This window comes from Schistocerca cancellata, chromosome 3, assembly GCF_023864275.1.
Source record: "Schistocerca cancellata isolate TAMUIC-IGC-003103 chromosome 3, iqSchCanc2.1, whole genome shotgun sequence".
Classification (NCBI taxonomy): Eukaryota; Metazoa; Arthropoda; class Insecta; order Orthoptera; family Acrididae; genus Schistocerca; species Schistocerca cancellata.
In genome coordinates, this window is record NC_064628.1 from 439,976,392 (window position 1) to 440,003,687 (window position 27,296).

At 38.3% G+C, this 27,296-nt stretch overlaps 1 protein-coding gene across 3 annotated transcripts in view; it reads right to left on the minus strand.

Annotated features, from left to right (window-relative positions):
* The window catches only part of LOC126175192 (coronin-7), a 244,646-nt gene that overhangs the window by 16,887 nt on the left and 200,463 nt on the right, over positions 1 to 27,296 (minus strand). For all 3 annotated transcript variants that reach the window (XM_049921787.1, XM_049921789.1, XM_049921788.1), the window contains one exon: positions 8,690 to 8,773. In XM_049921787.1, coding sequence (XP_049777744.1) covers positions 8,690 to 8,773 — 84 coding nt within the window. The remainder of the gene's footprint in view (positions 1 to 8,689; positions 8,774 to 27,296) is intronic.

The following is a 27,296-nucleotide window of genomic DNA, read 5'->3' on the forward strand; positions in this document are numbered from 1 at the left end:
TGGCAAGTTTCACAAGTTTACAACAGCACAGAGAACTGGTACAAGAAATTCAAGGAGCATGATTGACTGTGTGATGCAAATGCTAGGGTTGACTAAGCATGTCTTCAGAGAGCACACTATGTGAGAGGTGAAATGTTGTGAAGTCCCACAAAGCCTACTTACCAAGCTAGTGCAGAGTCAAACACTCTCAGACAATAGTGTGAAAAATCCTTTGTAAGCAATTAAGAGTGAAGCTGTACATATTTAAGCTTCTGGAAGCCATAGGCCATGACCACAAATTGCACCATCTGCAGTGATATGGAAAACCTTCTTGAAAATGACAACTTTCCAAGGAAATTTATCTTCAGTGATGAAGTCATTTTTCATCTTTTGGGGAAGATCAACCAATGCAACATACACATATGGAGACAGATAATCCTCATGCAAATTTCAAACTTGTCCAGGATTCCGAGGAAGTTAACATGTTCTATGCTGAGTCCTACAAGACAATCTATGGATCCTTTTTTTGCTGAGAGAACTGTCAAAAGTATTACATATATCAACAAGCTGCAACAGTGGCTCAAGCCACAACTTGAAACTGATTGCAGGAATTTTATGTTTCAACTAGGTGGTGTCCCTCCACATTTTCACAATTGCATGAGATGTTGCTGGATGTATCATGTGCCCACTGACCTGGAGCTACTCAGCTGGCAACCACTGTCACTGGAAGTAATTCCTCGAGGGGGAGGAATACATGAAGAATGGCAGTTATATTCCATATCTAAAGCAGAACCTCAAAGACTTGTGGCACAGCATCGTTTCTTATTGTCACTCCTCACATGATCGATTGGGTATGGGGAGAATTGGACTACTGATCAGATGTGTGCTGTGTAGCAAAAAATGGACATGGAAAATATTTAGAAACGTTACAAAAAAGCTTTGAGAGTTACATCATTCTTGGTCATTTATCTGTACCAATTTTCGAAATTATTTCATGGGCTTTATAATTGTTCTGTATTGTGTGTTGACCACCATATAAGTTCTCACACTATTCAATTTATGACAGGTGTATGGCTATTTTCAATCAGTATACTACTGACTCCACCTCTTGTCCCATCGATCATTTTGCTTCTTTTCTTTTCTCTTCTCTTCTCCTGGCTCTATATTGTCCTTGTGTTCCTTTGGATCTCGATACATGATTTGAATTGATATTCAGTACTGTTTTCAAAGATTCTGCCCGTTTCTGCAATATTTTTGTCCATCTCTAATTATCCCACCATTTATATTTTCACATAAATTTAATATACGGTGAAGTTTTTTCTTTGTGTGCCCCACTGTATTATAGAATTTTCCCAAGATTTCATTTTGTTACTTTAGTTCTAGCTCTTGAAATTTTGCTTTCCAGTATTCTTTTCTTCTTTTTCTTTCATATCATATAGGCATTTGACCTTAATTCTTTACAGTCAAGGGGACCCCGAAAAACTGGAATTACTTATGAAAGGCTATACATTTTCAAATGTTCACACAACCACCTTATCTTCTTCAAAATACTCCCCATTACAACTAACACATTTGTCCCACTGGTGCTTCCACTATTCAAAACACTTTTTGTAGTCATCTTTAGAAATGGCTGACAGATCTTCCCTCATTTTCTTCCTTGACTCCTTCAATGTTGTCAAATCAGTGTCCTTTCCAGCCCAAAAATAAAAAAATCCCATGGATCCAGGTCAGGCACATAAGGTGCGTGGGACAGTGGAACCCTGCCATTTTTAGTCAAAAACTGTCTAACAGAGATGGGTGTGTGTGTAGGTGCTTTGTCATGGTGGAAGCACCAGTCTCCTGTCTACCACAAATTGGGTCTGCTTTCATGAACACTGTTGCGCAATCTTCCTAAAACATCAAAATGAAAGGTTTGATTGATGGTCTGACCTGGAGCAACTAACTCTGAATGAACTACACCCTAGACATCAAAAAAGCAAATTAGCATTGTTTCGATTTTTTTTTTTTTTTTTTTTTTTTTTTTTGACGGGATGAGAATGATATCTTTCGCTTGACTGTTACTTGTTTCTGGGTCATAATCACAGCACCACAACTCATCACCAGTAATAACCTTTGACAAAAATTTTGGATAAGTTTCAAGCTGTTGTTTCAAATCACAATATGTTTCAACTTGAACCAAGGAACAAACTTGGCAGTAACCCTTTTCATTTCCAAGTCTTCCACTAAAATTCGCTGAACTGAGCTCCAATATTACATGCTAATCTCTGACAATTGATCAACTGGCTGTTGATGGTCTGTGAGCGCAAGCTCTTGAATGTTTTCAATATTTTCACTGATTCAGGCAGGTGATGGACATCCAGAACGAGGTTTGTCACCAATTGACATGTCGCATTTTTAAATAGAGCAAACCACTCATACTTTTGAGTTTTACCCATAGCATGATCTTGGTAAGCTGTTTTAAACATTGAAACAATTTCAGCAACATTTTTACCATACAGAAAACAAAATTTCATAGCTGCATGTTGTTCACTCAAAGTTGCCATCATAAAAAAAACCGAACAAGAACAAAACAGTGCTAGCAAAAACAATCACTGCAGATGAACAGAACAAGACTGTTTGACAAAACAGGCAGCAATGAATTGCACTGTAAATGCCTAGCGGCAGAAATGCATGCTACACAAGCTCCGTCCACGGCAGTGTTATTCCGGGTTTCTTTGGGTATCTCCTCGTACCTCTGCATATTTTCTTTTTCTCTGTAGCATAGTCAATCTTACCATAATTCTATTCTCTGTCCCTAGTCTACACTTGTCATCAGATTGTTTGTTTATTTCTTTTCTTTTAATCCCAAGTAATTTGTTTTCTGGTACCTATTTTACTGCTTTCTGGGTCATGTTCCACTTGTCTTGGTCTCTTACCATTTCCTCATCATCTCTTGTAGTATCTCTTAATTTTATTTGGTTATTTTTACGGTTTCCACATGATTTAGTTATTCTATGTCACAATTTACTCTTTTTTCTGTTCTGCAGTTATTTATCATACGCAACTTCTCTCTCACTGCAGCTTTTACAGCATAGTAGTCTTCATAGTAAACTGGATTCCTGCAGCTCAGTACATCTGTGACTGACAAGGCATGATGTGCTTTTACTAAAACATGATCAGTTTGGTTAACTACTCCATCAACATTCAAGTTTCATGTCCCAAGATGTCTCATTTCATGTGGAAAATTGGTACTCTTAATGAGTAAATTATTTCTAGCAGGAAACTGACATAGCATAGGTTCATTTTCAGGTTGTACCTGCCTAATAATATTCCTCTGCAGCCACTGAGCCCAATGTTACAAGTCTCCCAAAACTAACAGTATGTCACATTTTGGTACTTTACTACAGGGGCATTCAATGTTCTCGTAAAACTGTCCTGTTCTTCTTCCTCCTGTTTGTCCTGTTGGTGAGTATGCTGTTGTTATTGTCATATTCCCAGATTTACCTTTTATTCTCAATCTGCCAAGCCTTTTGTTTATAGCTTCAAATATCAATACACAGGTCCCCATCATTTTTGTTATTATAATGCCAGTTCCAGATTGACTTTTCTTCTTTATGCATCACTACGCATAAGAGAGTATTGAGGAATATTTATCTATCCTTGTCCTTGCTATCTCACTTCTTGTAGTGGCGTGTATTGTATTTAACTGCATGACCTCTTCAACTATTTCTTTCATTTTTAAATGTTTCTACAGTGTTTGTATATTCTAAGCTCCTATTGCAAAATCTTTCAACTTTCTTATCTGCCAATATCATACATTGGCTGTGATGGTAACTGTTTCATCTTGTGCACCAGTGCATATTCACGTTTTTTGTCCAAAAACGAGTGTTGGGTGGAGGGGTGGTGACTTATTATTGCCCATCAGATGGTGATGTTTTACCAGCTACCTGTATCTGATTACCATATTTGCCAGCTTATAAGATGCACCAGCATAAGAGATGCACCTCACTTTTTAAGACTTCTTAGGGAAAAAATTTCTCACTTAACGCATCTACTGCAAAACAACTACAACACATGTGCAGGTACATCAAACATCTATGCAATGTAAGTAGGAAAAAGTGATCATCTTTTAATATTCATCCTCAGATCTGCAAAATTCATCCTCAGGGTTGAAGGTAGAAATGCCCGGAGCTGCAATGTCAGAATTTGAATCCGCATACAATAAATTAGTCTTTATACCATTCAGTGCTTTACTGATTCCACACTTCTCAAACAATTTAATCACTGTTTCAGCGTTTATAAGAGTCCCATGAAGCTTTGACCCACTCAACAACTTGAGAAATGCTAGTTCTCTTCCTCCTTCCTGAAAGTGCAGTTTCAAAACCTGAAGATTGCATCCATTTGTTCCACTGTTTGATATATACATCAAATGATTGAAGTAAACTAGTTAGTCCCCCTGGAATTACAGCTAACTGAGTCTTCAGTTCATTTAGTCTATGTTTAGCATCATCTATTCTCTGAGAATGAAATTGATCCCATACTAACATGGCAGGCTTCTTCACTAGGCCTCCAGGTCACCTAGACCAAATTCATCTACCCATAATCTCATTCGTTCATCCATCCATCCATCCATCCATTAATTATTGCATACACAGACAATTACTCTTTTCAGTAATTGTTCCTTAGGAAACATCTTTCTTTTAAAAATCAAAAGTGTTGGCAATTTTGTCCCATCAGCACAGCAGCATAAAATGACTGTGTAGTGAGTCTTTCCATGCCCTGAAGTTTTAACAGTAACACTTTTTGGGCCTTGGAAACCACAGTTCTGTTACAAGGCACATAAAAGGTTACTAGAATCTTGTCCACATTTCCAATTTGTAAAGTTTGTACTTTCTCTTTTCCTTGCATTAATAACAAATCGAAATTTGTTCCTCATACTCAGGTGGCATCTTCTGCGATGTTATTGTCTTTGTTCACATATAAATCCAATATGTCTTTATAAATTTTGACTACCATGATGTTGACCCAGTGAATTCAGGAATCTCTTAGTTTTAGATAATGCTTTTGCTTGATAAAAGACCATTTCTGTAGAAACTGAAATTCCTGCATGTCTGTTCTCTAAAATCCAAGTATTGAGTTCTGCATCATGTTTGGGCATTTAACAGTTCCACTTCTTATTTTATGTTTACTGCAAGGTGCTTTATTTGGAACATCTTCCTGATTCCACCAAGTTATTAATGTTTTTTCAGTTAAAGATGCATTTATGCTGCATCATTTTCATGCACTTTAGCATATAAAGTCACCTGCAGCTTAAATGCAATAGTATAGGAGTGCTGTTTTTCAACCATAGTTGCAAATAAAACCACAATATAGGTTCAACACAAATTGACCTCCACACTAAACACAATAACTGAAAATTGTACAAACAACATAAAAACCGTTAATGATGTGCATGTGCATCCACTGAACTCTATATAACTGGAATGCTCAAAATTCACAATGAAGCTAACAGTGAATTGCTTCAAGCCACAACATAGGAATTCTGAAGAAATGGAGCTTATAGGTACATACCTTAAGTTGCTAATGGTGTATAAGACACATCCAGTTTTTGGATCTATTTTTGAAGGAAAAAAAGTGCTTCTTTACGCTGGCAAACACGGTACCCTTTGGGATACATTTTTAATATAATCCAATTTATGAAATTTCTTAATGAGGCCTCTAATTAGAACATTAGAAAGTATTCTTTCACATTTGTAAACAGATTCATTAGTTTTATTCAATGATGTTATTCTTGAAAAGCAAATTGTTAAGAATGTGCTGCATGAGGAAGAGATGAGAGAACATAACTTTTCTATCTTCTGTAGATGTCAAACTTCCAAATGTACTGATTAAACAAAGCTTGAATCTTATTGAAGATTACTGGAAAGATGATACAAATCTGAGTTCTATTTGTCGTAAATTCAAAGCAGCTGAAGCAAGTACCTTCTTCTAACATGTAGATTGGAAATTCTGTAAATATGATTTTCAGACTGGGTATGGTTAGAAGAAAGTCAGACATCAAGAATACAGGTGTAAACTAAAAACCTATTTGTTGATATAAATTTGCAGGACAATGTCAACAATTATTATGGTGGAATTCCCATCACCAACTACAATAGGAATACAGGTCAAAAACTGCAATCCAATTATTGTTCAGCTACAGAACAGGATACATATCAATGTGTAAGGTTGATACATCTTCTAGAAGAAAACTTGCACAAATAGGTGACGACTACATATCAGTGTGCGACAACACTAACAGCTTTTCAGAAAGGAAACTGTGTGACGCTCTAATGAAACATTTACCTTTCACTTTTCAGTTTTGGACTTTATTTAGTTCAGTGTCTAATTTTTTTATATTTGTAACAAAAGAGATGATCAGTCCTCTCAATGATGAAGCCATAAATGATCAATAAAACACTTTGAGCAGAGATAATAGTAGCTCCTGTTTTATAATTCATACGTAAAGAGATTCTCATAGTCTAACAAGCAAGAAAGCAATAATACAGGTATGTAGTTACCCAAAGCTGTTAGAAGTTGACACTGAGAAATGCCGTATGGTCATCTGAGGATGGGGGAATATTAGTCACTATTTGGAACAGGATGATAACAGAAAATCACGAGGGTAAAACTAGGACCATCTTCCCTATACATAAACTTAGGAGTGGTTTATCTTTACCCATTCACGTGATCAATGTAGTTACACAGCTTTGACCTCTTACATCAGAAGTGTTTTCAAGTGTATTGCAATGGCTATTACTCTTCTATACTGGTCTTGTTAGCATCAGTATTACCTTACAATGAACATGCCAATACACATCAAACCAAATTGTCATGATATTTTTTACAATCACTACTTCTCACAAAATTATAGTGTCTTCCTTTCATAACCTTAATCTGTGTGGCTAGTAAGGGAAGCAAATGTTTCTTGTAATGCATTTCTAAAAAAACTGAAAAAATATTACCACAATGTCCAGTATAAATGGCCCTGTCTTTTTATATGTAGTTTGAGTCACAGATTAATAATTATTCTCAGTATGATACTTCCTGAACAGATTAAACGTGTGGTGATATTTCCTTCAGCACATAATTCACTGCCAAATGATAATTTATTACAGACTATCAGTTTCCCAATAGGGTGAAATTATGTACTGGAATGATCATTAAAAGCAGTGTGGGCCCAAGGGGCATGGGCACCAGTAACCGCCTGTCACATACCTGTGGGCAGGTACAAGCAGAATAAGTTACCCATCAGGATGAACTACTGCACCAACTTCTGCCAGCATGTGAGCCAACTGGCACTCGGCCATGGCAGTATGATTGTGTTGGTTATGACATGGCTCCCTTACTGTCTGAGCGACAGTAGTTGGTCATCCCTGACTACCCCTGTAGGGGCAGGTAGGCATTCAAGATGGAACAGTCAGCCTTAGACGGTGCATACCTATCTAATGAAAGCAGCAACAATAGTTGTCAGTCCAGCTCCAAACAAGGACGAAGTCTTTAGCACTGCACTTCATGTAGAAACTAGACTGCCAAATGCCTGCTGTTATGGCCTTAGCTTTAGGCAACATTGGACAGTAATATTAATGTGGCCTGTGACCACCATCCCGACTTATAGTCATGGACAACATCAGAAAGAAAACTTGCCAAGGGTCAACAGCAAATGATATGAAAATCATAGCATATCACACTTGATGATATGAGAAGACAATGAGCAAAAATTTGAAGAACAACTCATATCTGACAGATGATAGCTGAAGAGGCAGGCATGGAAATAATGTTAACAAAGTGTGAGGTAATGAAAATCAGCAGGGGACATGGAAAAATGAAGGCTGTAAGTTGTAATGGGAAAATTATTAAAGATGTAGACACTTTCATATATCTAAGAATTAAGTTGATGAGGAAAGGAAATATCAAACAAGAAATTTTGAACAGGACAGAAAATTGCCCAGAAATTTTATTATTTTGTGCAGACATAATTAGGAATTGGAAAATACCTGCTAAAGCAAAGATCATTATACAAAAATCACATTATCTATCACCTTTGGCCTAGGGATCAGAATGTTCGACCTGAATAAAGGAAGAGCTGAGTAGAATACAAGCAAGAGAGACACACTTTCTATGAGGGATTTTGGATAACATGAGAAAGGACAGAATAAGAAATGAAACAATGCAGAACATGATTCATGTCAATCCTCAGAAAAAGAACAAGAAATGTGTTAAAAAACTTCAACTTAAGGTTACTTAATTATTGAACAATGCTCATAAGCAGAACTGCATCCCACAATCCACTTCTTTCTTATTGTTTTTACACATGTACTTTTCCCATGTGGGTTGTCTCAGCCTCGTCTCCAATTACGTTGCCTCAGACTTTTACTGTTCATTCCTATAGTTTTTATTTATTTATTTATTTATTTTTATTTTGTGTTGTTCTCTTTCACTACTGTATCTCACTGCTCATTTTGGCATCGCTACATCATATATTCTCTAGATCAAGTTGAAAAGAAGAGCACCAGAATTTACAAAACCTGAACAATAAAGCCTGCTCCATGTGTTCTATCAATCATTCATAGGTTCCTCAGGAAGAATAATATTGATCTCTCTCAATTACAATAAAAGTGTTTCTGATTTTTTTCTTTAGACTGTGATTTACTGCATTTACATTTTATATTTTCTAAACATTTCAACTCACCCATTCACGGTCATCCACTCCTTCCATGTCATCTTGTTCCAGCTTCAAGTTAACCTCCATGCGGCTGCTCACAGCTCGTTGTATCTAATACCACACACCACTTAAATATCTATACTGACAGTGAGACTGACATAAGAGCATGAAACTTTAGATACTAATATGTCAATTCCAATCATGCAAAGAAAATGTTCAAAGCAAGTTCTGTAATATCTCAAGAGATCAAATAATAAGAAAACTACTGATTACAAGTGAGATACATTAACTACAAAGTAATGAAGCTGCCCCCTGAAAGACATGCACCTGGAACACATATTTATTAAGAATATTCGAGACAGAAGAGGAGACATGCAAGATTTAAAAAGACCAATTGATATAGAATATTCCATGTTTTTTTAAGTTCCTTTAATATGTGAAATGAAAACTCCTCAGTTAGAGACAAAAGGACATCAGAAGCCTATAGCAATCCTCTCTGTTGATGTTAGGCTCATTCATAATTTCTGTTGCCTTTCTTGTTTTGCTTGGGCACATCAACAGCAAACATGCAGATGTCTTGGAATGTTACAGGCTGACCACATGACAGTATGTACTATTGACAATCTGTTGCAGTCGCCCAATTGAACACAATGTTAATTTCTGCTATGTTATTGTTAACAGGCTTCCCAGTTTTTCCTATTTAGGTGGCACCATACAATGTATCGCATACATGATAGTAGTTTGAAGGCTTTTACAGCACCCTTAGTGGATCCAACTAAATTCTGGATTTGTGGCCATTCTGAAAAGTTGATTAATAACCTAGCCTAAGTGTTTGGTGAAGACTTCAACAAAATATAAGTGTATCACCAGTAGTTGTTCTCTTATTTAATTCTGTATGTCTTGCTTTCTGTTGGACACCATGGCCATTTTTATTATTTTGCTGTTGTATCTGCTGGCTGAGAAGATGTCAAGTGACTCTCAGTTCCTATTTGATGTTGCTGACATTACCAATCAGGTGGGTTCATACACCAAGCACGCACATGATGTAACTGTTCTGAACTTTATATGATAGTTTGATTTGGATGTAGGTATCAGCTGGTCTGCATTGGTTTCCATTTGCCATTGGGAGATACAGTCCTTCATTTCCAGAAATGGATTTATACCATTCTTTTCTCATTCCTGGGAAAACTGAAAGTTCTTGGGCAAGTTGCTGAGATTCCAATGGAACTTTCGTGGTGCTGCTTCTCCATGCAGCCAGGTGGTGAATGTGTCATTCATATATTACAGCCAGTAGCATGGGCAAATTGTGCAGATCTTTATACAGTTTGATCAAGAGCTTAGACAAAGATTTTCTGCTGCCACTGGAAAAGAATCCCTCCCAATACACCCATTTGTTCACAACAACCATTTACTTACATCTACGTGTGTGTGTGTGTGTGTGTGTGTGTGTGTGTGTGTGTGTGTGTGTGTGTGTGTGTGGTGGGGGGGAGGGGGCGCATTTGTATCCACAAAGTGATGTAATTTTCTGGTCAGATAATTTGTCACATTGTGATTGAGTCAGTCCTACTGGTATAAGCCTGAAGTGGCAGGTTTCCTTATAAATCTTAGGTGTTCCATGAAGTTTTGGTGACAAAGTCCATTCACCATCAGGTCACTCGTAGTAATGTGTGGGTGGGATCAGTCAACACATTGATTATTTTTTTATTTGTATTGTATAGTATATACATTCTGATATTTTAAGTATTTTGTATGATGATACAGTGGTCAACTCTGAAGGATTTTAATGTATACAACAGTTAAAACTGAGGTGCTCACTTAAATATTATAAAATAAAAATCTAAAAATCAAAAGGCACGAACTTAAAAAAAAAAATCTGGACTTCTTATGAAGTCATGGTGCTAATTTATGCCAAACACAGCATAAAACAATGCTTGCTACATCTATTTCTGAAAAGAAACGTTGCTTTGTATGGAAAAGGCCTTACTGATGATAAATAATTATTAAAACTGCTTGAAAAGTCAGCGGGTGTACTGCCAGTCCATGGTGTCCAACGGGCACAATATTTCAGCAATCAGACATGTCGCCATCATCTGGTGCACTGACAAACTGAGCTTCTGAGGGCGGGTGGCTGTCTTAAATCCCCTCCCCCTGCGAGGCATTCTCTCTACGGTCTGTGCACGTGGCTGTGTGTCGACGGTCACTGAGATGCTGGCATCGGCATCTGTGGTGGCATCAGTGTAATTGCCTAATCAGCACTGGTTGCCCATTCGTTTTCTTTGCTGAGCAGCTTTTTAATTAGACTCAATGCTGGTTCCCATGCCCCATCTGAGACTGCAGCTATAACCTCAGCACAGCATGGGAACCAGCATTGAGTCTAATTAAAAAGACATCCAGCAAAGAAAACGAACGGGTGACCAGAGCAGACGAGGCAATTACACTGACACCACCACAGACACCGTCGCCAGCATCTCAGCAACCGCCGATACGTGGCTGCAGGTGTGGACTGCGGAGAGAACGTCTCGCAGGAGGAGGGGATTTAAGATGGCCGCCTGCCATCAGGAGCTCAGTTCGTCAGCACACCAGACGATGGTGACATGTCTGATTGCAGAAATTTTGTGCCCGCTGGACACTATGGACCGGCAGTACACCCGAGGACTGTTCAAACAAGAAATATGTGGGGAGAAACTGAAGAATCACAAATTATTAAAACGTTTCTCCATGGCTGGGTGAGCAGTGGTGTGTATGGTATGGTATGGTATGCCACAAAGGCATCTGGGGACAAAGAACACATTTTACACACTTGTCACATCTTCACATCTGCATCTATAGCTATAATCCAAAACTTACTATCAAGTAGCGGCAGACGGCACCACACTTCCTTCCCGTTCCATTCACAGATGGAATATGAGGCAAATGACACTGTGTGTGTGTGTGTGTGTGTGTGTGTGTGTGTGTGTGTGTAAGCTATGTCTCCATTTTATGCACAATATTTTGATGACAACACAGCCATTTTCGTTAGGTTCTGTGAGTTTTGCTTTTATGTGTACTCACTGCCTGGATTCCAACAAGAGTTGATCTCACTCCGCTATTTATAGCTGTATTCGATGCACAACACACACAATATCTTTTCATGTTCATTTGTTTTTCAGACCTCACACTGATATTCCATGAAACACAAATTTTCTCAGCATTTTCTGCTCTGGTGGATATGATGCAGGTGAGATTTTAATAAATTGAGTACTGGGACCCAAGTGTTATTTAAATTGAAACCTCCATCCCTGTTTATTAGGTTTTCTGATGTCTTTATTTTGATTGACTTCTTATTTATGCTGTCCTAGAAACTTGGCATTTGTACCACTGCACTGCTCCAACATTATTTCATTTCAGAATTATTCAAGGCAATGCTTCATGAAAGCTGATTTGCTTCATTGTTGTCGTCATGTGTATGCTGATGTTTCTTGCATTTCTCCTAAACTGTTCTAATAGTTTCCCCCTCATTAAGAAATGCCACATTTGCATGGAATACGATACACACCTGGCTTTCAGATATCTAATCACCTTTAAGATTACAAAGAACACTTTTTATCTTAGTTGAAGGAAGCAAAATACACTGGATACCACGTTTCTGTGGAAGGCTATCACTCTTTCCAGAGCCTGGGCCAGCATAAGGTTTTTTGGGACAATTTTAGCAAAGTGTAGCTCAAGTACAAAGGAGACTATATACAGAATACTAGTTCCACCCATTCTTGAGGACTGATCAAATGTTTGGGATCCCCACAATATCGGATTAAAGAAAGACATCAAAGCAACACAGAAGCAGGTTACTAGATTTGTTAGTGGCAGGTTCAATCAACAAGCAAGTATTATGGAGATGCTTCATGAATCCCTGGAGGAAAGACAACATTGTTCTTGCAAATCACTATTGAGAAAATTTAAAAGAACCCACATTTGAAGCTGACTGCAGAATGATTCTACTGCTGCTAACATTCATTTTGTTTAAGACCATGGAGATGAGATAAGAGAAGTTAGGGTTCTTTCTGGTGCATGTAGAAAATCATTTTTCTCTAGCTCTATTTACACATGGAAGAGGAAAGGAATGACTAGCAGTTTTACAAATTACCATCGACAACACACCATACAATGGCTTGCACATTATGTATGTAAATCTGTATGTAAATGATTTTTGGCTTCTTTTCCTAGTCTCAGTCTCAACCTTCTTCTCTGGCATTCTTGATTTTTACTCTATTGCCTGTTCAGATTAATGATCTGAGTACCCATTCCTCCATAACATTATTTATAGGTGTTTTAATTCTTTGGTAAGGCTATCATTGTATGAAATTTATCAAGTTCTATGTAGCACAATCTTTAGCACTAAATTTCTTCGTGAAAGATGCTGATGGCTCGAGGCATGGAGATAGAGGTCAGTTTGCGTAGGTTTTCTATATACACTGTGACATAGGGATACGTTCATTCTTCTCTTAACTATCACATCAATTTCATATTGCGATAGATAAGAGTTTAAATGTTCTAGGAACTCTTGAAGCTCTTCAATCCATTTGGCCACACCACAAATGTGCCGTCCAGGTACTGACACTCTTATCATCCATCATGATGAATGTAATACTTTGAAGCAAAGGCTCTAGAATCCACCAAGTAGAAACAAATGTGTTTCTATCAGCACATGGACAATACATTTGTCGTGCGGCCACTTGAAGAGGGAAAGCTTCAAAATTGCTGGCACATTCAAACTCTATCCATCATAATATAAAGTTCATGCTGAATCTTGACCAAGAGGGCAACTAACTTTCCTTGTTGAGTCAGTTAGGAGAACAAATGGATTGCTAGGTAAAGAAAACCTAAGCACACAGACTTCTATCTCCACTACTTGATCCACCACCATTCATCACATAGAAATTCAATGCTAATGACTCTGCACAACAGAGCTCTTAAATTTCAGACAAGGAGAGCCTCACTGCAGAATTATACCACCTATGAATAGTGTTCCGAAGGAATGGATGCTCAGATGATAACTTAACAGGCAATGATACCTGAGAGAGAAGCCGAGACTGAGACGGAGCAATGGAAGCCAAAAACTGCTTATCTGCTTTATGCTGGCCTAATATCCAGAAAAATCAGCAACCTCCTACAGAAACATCCATCCAGTGTGTTTTGCACCCTTCAACTAAGATAAGAAGTATGCTTTAAATGATTAATGGAAAATCTCATATAAAGATGTGAAACAAATACTAACAATGAGATAGAGGGGCTGGCCAGTACTTACCTCAGCTCAGTATAGCCGATAGATACACAAAAAACAGAACCGAAAATTTACATTCCTAGCTTTCGGAACAAATGTTCCTTCATCAGGGAAGAGAGAGGGGAAAGAAAGGGAAGAAGGGAAAGTAGATTCAGTTACTCACAACCCAGGTTATGAAGCAACAGTTGCAACTGTTGCTTCATAACCTGGGTTGTGAGTAACTGAATCTACTTTCCCTTCTTCCCTTTCTTTCCCCTCTCTCCTCCCTGATGAAGGAACATTTGTTCCGAAAGCTAGGAACGTAAATTTTTGGTTCTGTTTTTTGTGTATCTATCGGCCGTACTGAGCTGAGGTAAGTACTGGCCTGCCCCTCTATCTCTTTGTTAAAAAGTACGCTTTTTACCATTAAAGAGGATCTAAGTCTGTGTATCACATTCCACGTGGATGTGGCAGTCATACGCTAGGCAGACTATCAGAATAGTTGAGCAGAGATGCTAGGAAGATCAGTGACACACCCGACTAACACAAACAAGGCAATCAGCTTTTGCTGAGTGCTGCACTGAATATAAAAATAGGTGGAAGTATACCCTTCCTGTCAATGTAACATTCATTGCCAATAAAAGTGTTTTCTATGTGGAAGGAAAAAAATTAAAAAATTGGGGACCTTATTTCACAGACATGACCCATAAATCTGTACAATATTCTGACCTTTCAACAACATCCATTATTGTCTTCACCAGAAATGCTACTGATTCTTATAGAGACCAAATTCCAAACAACCAAGACATTACAGAGGGATATGACCCTTATTCTACATATTATCATTGGCATCAAGGTACTCTCTGGTGGGAGGGGTACCACTGCATCATATTAATCTGCCAAATTCATTTACTCCTTTTGCACTCAGTTTTATTAATGAAAAGGGTGGCTACTGTCACAAGTATGAAACATTATATGGATTTCATGTACGATGTTTATCAAGAATGTTTCATGTACTCATTTATGTTTCATTATACTATGGAAGACATTTCAGTGGTTTGGTTTTTCTTTGTCTTTAGCCTCACAATGAGCAGAAGAATCAGTGGCTGTTGGTGGTTGATTTGAAAGGCTTGCAGGTTTCCACTGGCTGACCTATTCATCTATGCAACCTCCTGGAGAGTCTCCTTTTGGTTCACCAGATAGAATCAATTTTGTGTGGTGTGATGGTTCTGATTTAGTTTTTCCAATCCTGTTGATTTATGTAAATTTGGTGCACCCATAATACAAGCATTTAAACCATGTGAAGGGTAGAGTACATTGGATACTACCTTAAGCCAACAGAAACCAATCTTGACACGTTCTTGAAACATTGATGAATTAAGTATAGGTATAATTTGCCATCTACCCATGATATTTATTTCTTCTATTACAGTCTTGTTTTTCTCATTCCCCCTCCACTTCTTAAAGCTCAGTTTACTTCAGATCTATACAGGGAACAAGATACTTGCTGAAATTCAGGGTGGTGTTAAGTTCCGTTAAAATTGGGGTGGTCACCAAGCTTATCAATGTTTTGCATCTGCTCTGCTAGGAGAGAAACGAGACATTTCTATTAGTAATCTACCATTCATAAATTATTTCACATATCTGAATCTACCAGCAATACACTGCAAATTTGTATATAGAACAGTGAAACCGTTTCGAAGGAGCCACCTGCTTTTTTCATTGCAAAAACGACTTTTGTGATACAATAAAGGGTCTATTATGATTTTCTTTATTTTTCTTTTCTTTATTTTTTTCATTTAGTTTTTAATGGACTACCCTGCAAGAATCGTAAGGTAAATTGGTTGGTTGTCTGTGTATGCTGCTGATGGTATAATTGATCCACTGGTAGTTTCTTTGTTAGAATTAGTAAGCTCGATAACTAACCTAAGAGCCATCAGCTATGAGCAGAGTGGGGAAAGCCGATTAGGGGGGAGGGGGGGAATAGCGGTCTATCTAAACATAGCCACACCTTATTTGGATAAGCCTCATTACAACTGGGGTACAGCAGAAGCCCAGAACAATGGTTTTGCCTCAACCATCATTCACCTTAACAGCACCTAGCACACCTTTAAATACTGTTTAACATTTGTAATATCCTTACGATCTGGGCACTTAAGCCAAAATTACCATTCCCTGTGACATAAAATGTTCAGTAATTTCAGGAAGTTACAATCTTGTTGTAATTGCTATTTGAAACATGGTAATCAACAAGAGTACAATGGTTCTATTTTGGCAGAATGTTGTTATGCTAGGGCTAGGAAACAATGAATGGTAGGGGCTGATTTAAATGAGGTTATGCCTAGGATGCCAATAAACTAGAGAATCCTTAATGTGTGAGAAGTTGCTATAGTGAATGTGAAGCTGCAACAATTTTTTTGGTAGGTCTGAAAGAACAGAACTACAAATTTGCAAACCAAGAGAAATACCACTGGCTTCCACAACTACAGATAATTTTGACTTCTATGTCACCTGCCTTCAAGCCCAAACAGGTAATATGTTGTTTATAATTGTGAATCAGAACAGAATATACAAACCAATGAATGCACACAAGTACAGCCAAGAAATTAAATTTTTGTTTAAATAAGGTTGATCAGAGGAACAAAAAAGTCTGGTGTTGGCAAACAGAGAGAGACTGGGGCAGGAAATGCCATGAGGTTGGTAAGTGAAATACTGAAATTCAATGTTGAACAATTACGATATTTGGTAACGGTTTGTGAAGGTGTAGTACCTATGTACAAAGAATAGATTTGATTATCCTTGCTATTTGCTTGCATTTATCCAGCCCTGTCTCTTTTCATTCATGTTGTATCATTTCTCCTGAAAGTATTTACAAAATTTTGAATGTTAGGGCCTCACCCTTATTTTGTACATATATGCTTTTGCCAGCTTTAGGCAAACATTCAGTTTTAGTGGCTAATAAGCACACATACCACATCTGTCTCAAATATTGTTAATATATATTTCTGATTATGAATATATACTTCTTACTTAGTAGAAATCATAGTAGCTTTGAGTAATATACAGTTTGAGGTTCTACTTCATCTACGCAATGCTCAGTCACTGCAAAAGGAAATGTATAGAGCAAAATCATGCAAGTCATCTACAACACATATCAACATGCTACAAGCACATTAAACTACTTAAACTAGTTACTATGGCACTCATTTGGAACAAATGGCATAAGCAAGCAACACCTGCAATTAAATAGAATTATGAAGTAACTGCTACTCTTTTCAAGGTACTTATATGCTGATATTGTATACTTTACATAAAATCAGGAATGAAGGGAAAGCTGAAATTGTCCGTTTGACTTTAGGAATTTCAGAGCGCAGACATAAAATCACTATATCATCTGCTGGCCCAGTCAGATTATTTTCCACACTAAAATAAAAATGTTGAACTCTATTACGTTTAACAAATATGTACATTAAGCCTTTGGCTGATACTGATGAGCTGACTTGTCATTTTTGTCACCCACCAGTTGCTGCTGACAAATTTAAGTGTGCCCTCTGTGTCTTCCTTCACTGCTATGAGTATAGACCAAGAATTCACAGAGAAGCCTTGAAGTCAGAAACTAATATTTACACATAGAATAACATTCATCCCCAGGATGACAAACCTTACAGCAACAGAATGAGACACCACAGAAAGCATCTAGTAATATTTGGCCATTCTGGTAACCCCAGCCCAGGTAGAAACCCAAATGCGGGCTACTTACAAGGAAACCTCCCCATCGCACCCCCCCTCAGATTTAGTTATAAGCTGGCACAGTGGATAGGCCTTGAAAAACTGAATACAGATCGATCGAGAAAACAGGAAGAAATTGTGTGGAACTATGAAAAAAATAAGGAAAATATATAAACTGAGTAGTTGACGCGCAACATAATTAACATCAAGGACCCTGTCAGCTCAGGAGCGCCGTGGTCCCGTGGTTAGCGTGAGCAACTGCGGAACATGAGGTCATTGGTTCAAGTCTTTCCTCGAGTGGAAAATTTACTTTTTTTATTTTCGCAAAGTTATGATCTGTCCGTTCGACCATTCACGTCTCTGTTCACTGTAATAAGTTTAGTGTCTGTGTTTTGCGACTGCACCGCAAAACCGTGCGATTGGTAGACGAAAGGACGTGCCTCTCCAATGGGAAACGAAAACATTTGTTCGCAAGGTCATAGGTCAACCGATTCCTCCACAGGAAAACACGTCTGATACATTCCATACGACACTGGTGAAGGCATTTTGTCAACCCACCTAACTTGTACACTTGGCGAATGGGTAAAAACATTCTTCTACCTTGCCCGATTTAGGTTTTCTTGTGGATGTGATAATCACTCCCAAGAAAGTGATGAAAACATTAGAGTTTGTCACATAAACTGAAAATAAAAAATTAAAATTTTCACTGGAGGGAGGACTTGAACCAAGGACCTCTTGTTCCACAGTTGCTCACACTAACCACGGGACCACAGCGCTCCTGGTATCATAGAGTCCTTGATGTTAATTATGTTGCACATCAACTACTCAGTTTGTACATTTTCTTTATTTTTTCATAGTTCCACACGACTTCTTCCTGTTTTCTTGATTGATCTGTGTTCAGTTTTTCAAGGCCTATCCACTGTGCCAACTTATAACTAAATGTGAGGGGGTGCGATGGGGAGGTTCCCATGTTAGTGCTGATAGATGCATTAGGTGATAATCATGTAGTGCACAGCCTGACTTGTAGCAAGCACAATTTGCAACCAATAGGTTAAATGAGTCATCTTCTGACAGTTCTGACAATGTATCTCTCAAAAATGAGACTATGGTGGTGGCAAGCAACGTGGTAGAAGATGCGAGACTATTACACTGTTAGGGTATTTCCATTCGCATGTACACTACAAATCTTATATGATGGAAAGCCACAGATTTAGCACAGTTATTCCTACTAGTGCAAAACTTTTAACCAAGGCATTTGCATACTGGAATGCTTTTCCTAGTTTCCAACTCCTAAAAGTTTCCTATGTCATCACTGGAGCACACACTACAATATGTTACAGGAATATTTTGTTGCCCATAATAAAGCCTGGAAATTGTCTAGTTGAACTTTTGACATGTAATTCTCCTTTCCCTTTTAAAGGATTGTCTATAATTTAGAAAATTAACACGAGACAGAATCGCTGACCAGTACTTACCTTCAGGAACTGAAATACTTAATACAACTGACAGACATATGTGAACACAGCAATTCACGACACCATCCAAAGTGTTAGAAGTATTAGTTCCTTCCTGGGGAGGGGGGGGGGGGGGGGGGGTTAGAGAAGGCAAGTGTGAAGAAAGTAGTAAAAGCTCTCACCTTGTGCAAAAATGCTAAAATGTAATCTCAGGATGGCTTGCAAAATAAAAGAAAAAGGGGGAAGGGGGCAGCATATCATCAATGTATCCCTAAGCTGTAATGGTGCTGCAGATGACAACAGAAAGGGTACTGCAATGAAAAGAAATGGCACCCCAGGCCAGCACTCCTGGTTACTGGGCTGCATGCCTGGCAACAGTCAGGTCTGTCCAAGACATCTCCAAACATTCTTCAGCCTGGAGTCTAATTGACTGGGGTAGAATTGTCTTCAGTGATGAGTTCCACTTTGAACTGAGCCCCGATCACCAGTGAAGACTGACTGGAAACACCGAGGTTTATTGTTGGGACCATTATGGGCAGGGTCCTCCAACCAGCTTGCAAATTTTGACAATCTAATGCACTAGTTGGACAGAATTTGCATGATATCACTCAAGAGGACATTCAACAACTCTATTGACCCCTGCCAGAGGTGGACCAATACATAATTGACTTGTTCAAGTTTTGAAGATTTTCTCTCAAATAAATAATCCAATTTTTCTGAAATTGTAATCACTTGGTTGGATGGTTGAGGGAGGGGACCAGGCAGCATTGTAATCACTTATTTGTCTGTACATCTATATTCTATCTAACGGTTTTTGTTCTGTTCAGATAATTCCTTAAGGATGCCTCATCATCATCATCATCATCATCATCATCATCATCTTCTTCTTCTTCTTCTTCTTCTTCTTCTCCTCCTCCTCCTCCTCCTCCTCCTCCTCAGAAGGAATTTTACCTCCTGAACATATGTACTGGCTGGCAATTCTGTCTCATAATTTAAGTTACCTCAATTGAATTTTCTCTTTTATATAATTAACTACAGCATGATATTGTTGTGAATGTATGATACCTTTGTGTTGCTAACTAAAAACATATCTGAAATGTGATACCAGAAAATAACATCACATCCCTCACAGCATTGAACTCAAATATACAGAAAAGATATACAAACATTAATTTTAAAAATGCATACACAAGTTATTGGATTAGAAACTTATAAAGTCCTTAATAAGGCACACAACTTACAGAATAGAATAATTTGACTCTCTTCTGATTCAAATCATAGTAAACAAGCATTATTAAACAGCTATGTTTATCAGGAGGATACATAGCAACACAAAAACGTACAGTTTCATCTTTTAGAACTAGAGTATCAATTTAGCTTTATATGGCACATACTATACCTTTAAGAAATTAATCGCAAACTTGAAATGGAAACTGAACAAATACAGAAAATATGTAAAGCAATCCTGTAACAAGCAGACTTGGGAAAGAACAAGGTTCTGTATTAATACAGCCAATAAATACAAGCTAAGTGCCACTACGTTGAATTTAAGTTTCTTTCACTCCAAAGTTGAGTGCTATTATTGAAGTTTGCATTTAGCACATTGCTTTCAGATATTGACAGTCTTATGAGGTTTGACCTGATTAACAATCTGCTTTCAATGCAGTTCCATTGCTTTTAAAACATGCATAATACTCAATCTTAAAGATGTTCACTACACTGAGATGTACGACACTCCTTCCCACTGTTGTTGTTGTTGTTGTTGTTGTTGTTGTTGTGGTCTTCAGTCCTGAGACTGGTTTGATGCAGCTCTCCATGCTAATCTTTCCTGTGCAAGCTCCTTCATCTCCCAGTACCTACTGCAACCTACATCCTTCTGAATCTGTTTAGTGTATTCATCTCTTGGTCACCCTCTAGGATTTTTACCCTCCAAGCTGCCCTCCAATGCTAAATTTGTGATCCCTTGATGCCTCAGGACATGTCCTACCAACCGATCCCTTCTTCTAGTCAAGTTGTGCCACAAACTCCTCTTCTCCCCACCTAATCTTCAACATTCTTCTGTAGCACCACATTTCGAAAGCTTCTATTCTCTTCTTGTCCAAACTATTTATCATCCATGTTTCACTTTCATACAAGGCTACACTCCATACAAATACTTTCAGAAGCGACTTCCTGACACTTACATCTATACTCGATGGTAACAAATTTCTTTTCTTCAGAAACGCTTTCCCTGCCATTGCCAATCTACATTTTATATCCTCTCTACTTCAACTATCATCAGTTATTTTGCTCCCCAAATAGCAAAACTCCTTTACTACTTTAAGTGTCTCATTTCCTAATCTAATTCCCTTAGCATCACCCGACTTAATTCGACTACATTCCATTATCCTCGTTTTGCTTTTGTTGATGTTCATCTTATATCCTCCTTTCAAGACACTGTCCATTCCGTTCAACTGCTCTTCCAAGTCCTTTGCTGTCTCTGACAGAATTACAATGTCATCGGCGAACCTCAACTTTTTATTTCTTCTCCGTGGGTTTTAATACCTACTCCGAATTTTTCTTTTGTTTCCTTCACTGCTTGCTCAATATACAGATTGAATAACATCAGGGAGAGGCTACAACCCTGTCTCACTCCCTTCTCAACCACTGCTTCCCTTTCAAGCCCCTCGACTCTTATAACTGCCATCTGGTTTCTGTACAAATTGTAAATAGCCTTTTGCTCCCTGTATTTTACCCCTGCCACCTTTACAATTTGAAAGAGAGTATTCCAGTCAACATTGTCAAAAGCTTTCTCTAAGTCTACAAATGCCAGAAATGTAGGTGTGCCTTTCCTTAATCTTTCTTATAAGATAAGTCGTAAGGTCAGTATTGCCTCACGTGTTCCAACATTTCTACGGAATCTAAACTGATCTTCCCCAAGGTCAGCTTCTACCAGTTTTTCCATTCGTTTGTAAATAATTCGCATTAGTATTTTGCAGCTGTGACTTATTAAACTGATAGTTCGGTAATTTTCACATCTGTCAACACCTGCTTTCTTTAGGATTGGAATTATTATATTCTTCTTGAAGTCTGAGGGTTTTTCACCTGTCTCGTACATCTTGCTCACCAGATGGTAGAGTTTTGTCAGGAGTGGCTCTCCCAAGGCCGTCAGTAGTTCTAATGGAATGTTGTCTACTCCCGGGGCCCTGTTTCGACTCAGGTCTTTCAGTGCTCTGTCAAACTCTTCACGCAGTATCGTATCTCCCATTTCATCTTCATCTACATTCTCTTCCATTTCCATAATATTGTCCTCAAGTACATCACCCTTGTAAAGGCCCTCTATATACTCCTTCCACCTTTCTGCTTTCCCCTCTTTGCTTAGAACTGGGTTTCCATCCGAGCTCTTGATATTCATACAAGTGGCTCTCTTTTCTCCAAAGGTCTCTTTAATTTTCCTGTAGGCTGTATGTATCTTACCCCTAGTGAGATAAGCCTCTACATCTTTACATTTGTCCTCTAGCCATGCCTGCTTAGCCATTTTGCACTTCCTGTCTATCTCATTTTTGAGACTTTTGTATTCCTTTTTGCCTGCTTCATTTACTGCATTTTTATATTTCCTCCTTTCATCAATTAAATTCAATATTTCTTCTGTTACCCATGGATTTCTACTAGCTCTCGTCTTTTTACGTACTTGATCCTCTGCTGCCTTCACTACTTCATCCCTCAGAGCAACCCATTCGTCTTCTACTGTATTTCTTTCCCCCATTCCTGTCAATTGTTCCCTTATGCTGTCCCTGAAACTCGGTACAACCTCTGGTTTAGTCAGTTTATCCAGGTCCCATCTCCTTAAATCCCCACCTTTTTGCAATTTCTTCAGTTTTAATCTACAGTTCATAACCAATAGATTGTGGTCAGAGCCCACATCTGCCCCTGGAAATGTCCTACAATTTAAAACTTGGTTCCTAAATCTCTGTCTTACCATTATAAAATCTATCTGATACCTTTTAGTATCTCCAGGATTCTTCCATGTATACAACCTTCTTTTATGATTCTTGAACCAAGTGTTAGCTATGATTAAGTAATGCTCTGTGCAAAATTCTACCAGACGGCTTCCTCTTTCATTTCTTAGCCCCAATCCATATTCACCTACTATGTTTTCTTCTCTCCCTTTTCCTACTGTCAAATTCCAGTCACCCATGACTATTAAATTTTCGTCTCCCTTCACTACCTGAATAATTTCTTTTATCTCATCATACATTTCTTCAATTTCTTCGTCATCTGCAGAGCTAGTTGGCATATAAACTTGTACTACTGTAGCAGGTATGGGCTTCGTGTCTATCTTGGCCACTGTAATACGTTCACTATACTGTTTGTAGTAGCTTATCCGCACTCCCATTTTTTTATTCATTATTAAACCTACTCCTGCATTACCTCTATTTGATTTTGTATTTATAACCCTGTATTCACCTGACCAAAAGTCTTGTTCCTCCTGCCATCGAACTTCAATAATACCTAACTTTAACCTATCCATTTCCCTTTTTAAATTTTCTAACCTACCTGCCCGATTAAGGGATCTGACATTCCACGCTCCGATCCGTAGAATGCCAGTTTTCTCTCTCCTGATAACGACGTCCTCTTGAGTAGTCCCTGCCTGGAGATCCGAATGGGGGACTATTTTACCTCCGGAATATTTTACCCAAGAGGACGCCATCATCATTTAACAATACAGTAAAGCTGCATCCCCTCGGGAAAAATTACGGCTGTAGTTTCCCCTTGCTTTCAGCCGTTCGCAGTACCACAACAGCAAGGCCATTTTGGTTAGTACTGCAAGGCCAGATCAGTCAATCGTCCAGACTGTTGCCCCTGCAACTACTCAAAAGGCTGCTGCCCCTCTTCAGGAACCACACGTTTGTCTGGCCTCTCAACAGATACCCCTCCGTTGTGGTTGCACCTACGGTACGGCTATCTGTATCGCTGAGGTACGCAAGCCCTCCCACCAACGGCAAGGCCCATGGTTCATGGGTGGGGGACTTCCCATATGGTTCAAAAATTACGAGTTATTCTTAAAGCCCATCATCAAAATGTATATGCATGCCCCAAGCTACACATCTTAAAATGTGTAAAACCAGTATAAAATAATTGGAATTTCAACATAGTGACACATATTAGTTAATTTTCACTACATGAAGAAATGTGTACTTACCAAATACTTGACGACTATAGACAACAGCACAAAACAACATAAATATTGACTTACATAATTAATTATTCTTTCATTATACAAAAATAAGAAAGTGTTGGGAGAAGGTGAAAATATTTAAGGCATAGGCTAGAAACACACATGCAACCCAGAAAAAATAAAAATTGAAAGAGAGAGAAACCACAACTGCAAAGCAAGCAAAAAGACAATATTTAAAATCTGGGAACCTGAAGTCAAAATCTGGGAAGTTGAAGTCAGCAGGTGACAATATAGGGTTAAGAGAGAAAGAGTGAGAGGGGGGGGGGGGTTATGTCAATCAGGCTATGATATGCAGTGATTGATGAATAGATAAGTAAATAGTGGAGAATGAAAAGGAAAAACAAAAGACAATAGTATCTGCATGGAAAGCAAGAGAAGGGTTGTAAGAAACAAGTAGCTGTGAGTGAGAAGAAGAAAATGAGTGAAGCAGAGGAGGGAGAGCAAAAGGAGGTATTAATGCACAATGGAAGTTAATCCAAGTGCAGATTTGGTAATTGCTGGAACAAAGCACCTGCTGCACACACATTGCTAAATATGAAACTATGAGGTATTGGAGGCCGAAGAATGAACCTGAAATGTGTGCAGCAAGATGTTGGCATCAAGGTTAGAGTTATAGCGTCTGTTTGTCAATGGGGATGTGGTCTTTCTTTCAATATATCAGACATCAACCATAACTTTCACTATCTATCCTCGATCTTTAATGCTTAGGTTCTGCTGGTCCCCGATTCTACTTATCTTCATTGGAAATGGAAATGAAGTCCCATGCTTCTTTCAGAGCGTAGGGGAACGATGCGGGAGACCCGCACCGCCTTACTAGGCAAGGTCCTAATGGAGGTGGTTTGCCGTTGCCTTCCTCCGACCGTAATGGGGATGAATGATAATGATGAAGACGACACAACAACACCCAGTCATCTCGAGGCAGGAAAAATCCCTGACCCCGCCGGGAATCGAACCCGGGACCCCGTGCTCGGGAAGCGAGAACGCTACCGCGAGACCACGAGGGGCGGACTTATCTTCATTACTTATGTCTTAATTTCATTTATTTTCAAGAAATTTCAGCATTTTATTTGAGGCTTTTCCTAAGTTTTTATTAAGAACAATTGATTCACATCAACTAAATGGAACGATCAGTCAACTGATTACTTATTACGGTCTTTGTTGAAATTTAATCTAGGCAATTACTAGTTCCAACATGTATGGACCATATTCACATGTTTTCAGCTTAGTTACATTAATACGTGTCAACTTTCCTACCATATATGGCTGTCTAAAATTTTAATTTTGAGACGGGCATACATGGCATCAAAGTTGCTCTGTTAGAATGTAAATAAGCTGGAAAGACTGAAGACTGCCCATAGCGGTCAAAACTCATAACCACCTAGATTAAAGGGCAACTGTGACTGTAATAAATAGAGTAACAATTTTCCAATATTAGTTGTGTCTCTCTTTGATATTATGATTCATTGTGTTTGGTGTTTAATTCATGAATAAACTGTCAATGCTATTGAGCACAAACTATCAGATTTATCTTGTCAGGAATATGTTCCCAAGGACATTGGATCATTACCATGAGAAATCCTTTTACATATCTATTTAATCTCTACAAATTACCACACCTTCCATGACACAATTTATCAACTGTTTAAATAATTTGGATGCTTTCTTATTGCACTCACAAACAGAAAATGGAAGGACGATTTCTTTCGTTCACTGGCATGAAACTGTCTTAAGTGTAGTTCAGTATAGGATTTCTTATCCTGTATAGCACAACACTTTTCTCGTAGTCTCTCTTATCTGCAGCCCTTCTACTCTTGCTAATGCTTGATACTTATAAAATATATTAAAAATGAAACAATGAAAAGTTTGGTATGCGACTTCCTTTGTTGGTAGATGGCAATCATATTTTTGGATTTAAAAAAATCAAAAAAAAAAATAAAAAAAATATCAACGAATGTTCTATCTTCTGTTCTCTTGCAATCCTGGAGTTCTTCAGAATTATTAGCATTAACCCCATTAACTATTTGTATTAATTCTGTAACTGTTTGTATTACATTTTTGGGACTGGCTCTGCAGAGGGCCACGCTATAAATGGCTTACTGCTGATGTTTCAGCTCATTAACATCAAAGGTCTCATGTCATAAGCTCATAAATAGACTGCAACCATCACATAAGTTTCAAACAATCATTTTACAAAACTTAAGTGACAATTCCAATCTTATTTATGTGCCTGTCAACAACTCATTGTCTCAATAGTCAAAAAGACTGGTTACCTTAACTTCTTCCGCTATTTTTCTCCCATTCAGGACTCTCCTGAATTAACAAAAGGTTACACTGATAAAATTGCATTGGTTGGATCACATACACACTATTGTGTTTCCTACACAACCTGTGAATGCCATTTAAAGGGAACAAGTATACTCATCCTTATAATCTCCACGATACCCAGGAAGCTGTTTGAAGTATGAATATATAAAAATTGAACACGCCATAAGCCACACTCCATCTCATTAAGATGGTTCAAATGGCTCTGAGCACTATGGGACTTAACATCTGTGATCATCAGTCCCCTAGAACTTAGAACTACTTAAACCTAACTAACCTAAGGACATCACACACATCCATGCCCGAGGCAGGATTCGAACCTGCGACCGTAGCAGTCGCGCGGTTCCGGACTGCGTGCCTAGAACCGCTAGACCACCGCGGCCGGCTCATTAAGATGAAATGGTCTTTTAAATTTACATTCTTCAATCAAGCACACACAAATTTAAGATGTCCTGGGATATCTAAATGCTAATTTTGTCATATTTTTGTTCCCTGAAACTCTCATATATTACCTAATACATTAGGTGTTCAAAACACAGGCACGAGAAAATCACTGCAGCATAATGCAGGTGTACCTTTATATTTTGTTCCACTATATGTAACTGAACTAAGAAACCATGTAATGCACACAGCATTTCATGAAATTACTGAAAAAATTATTTGTTTGCTCATACT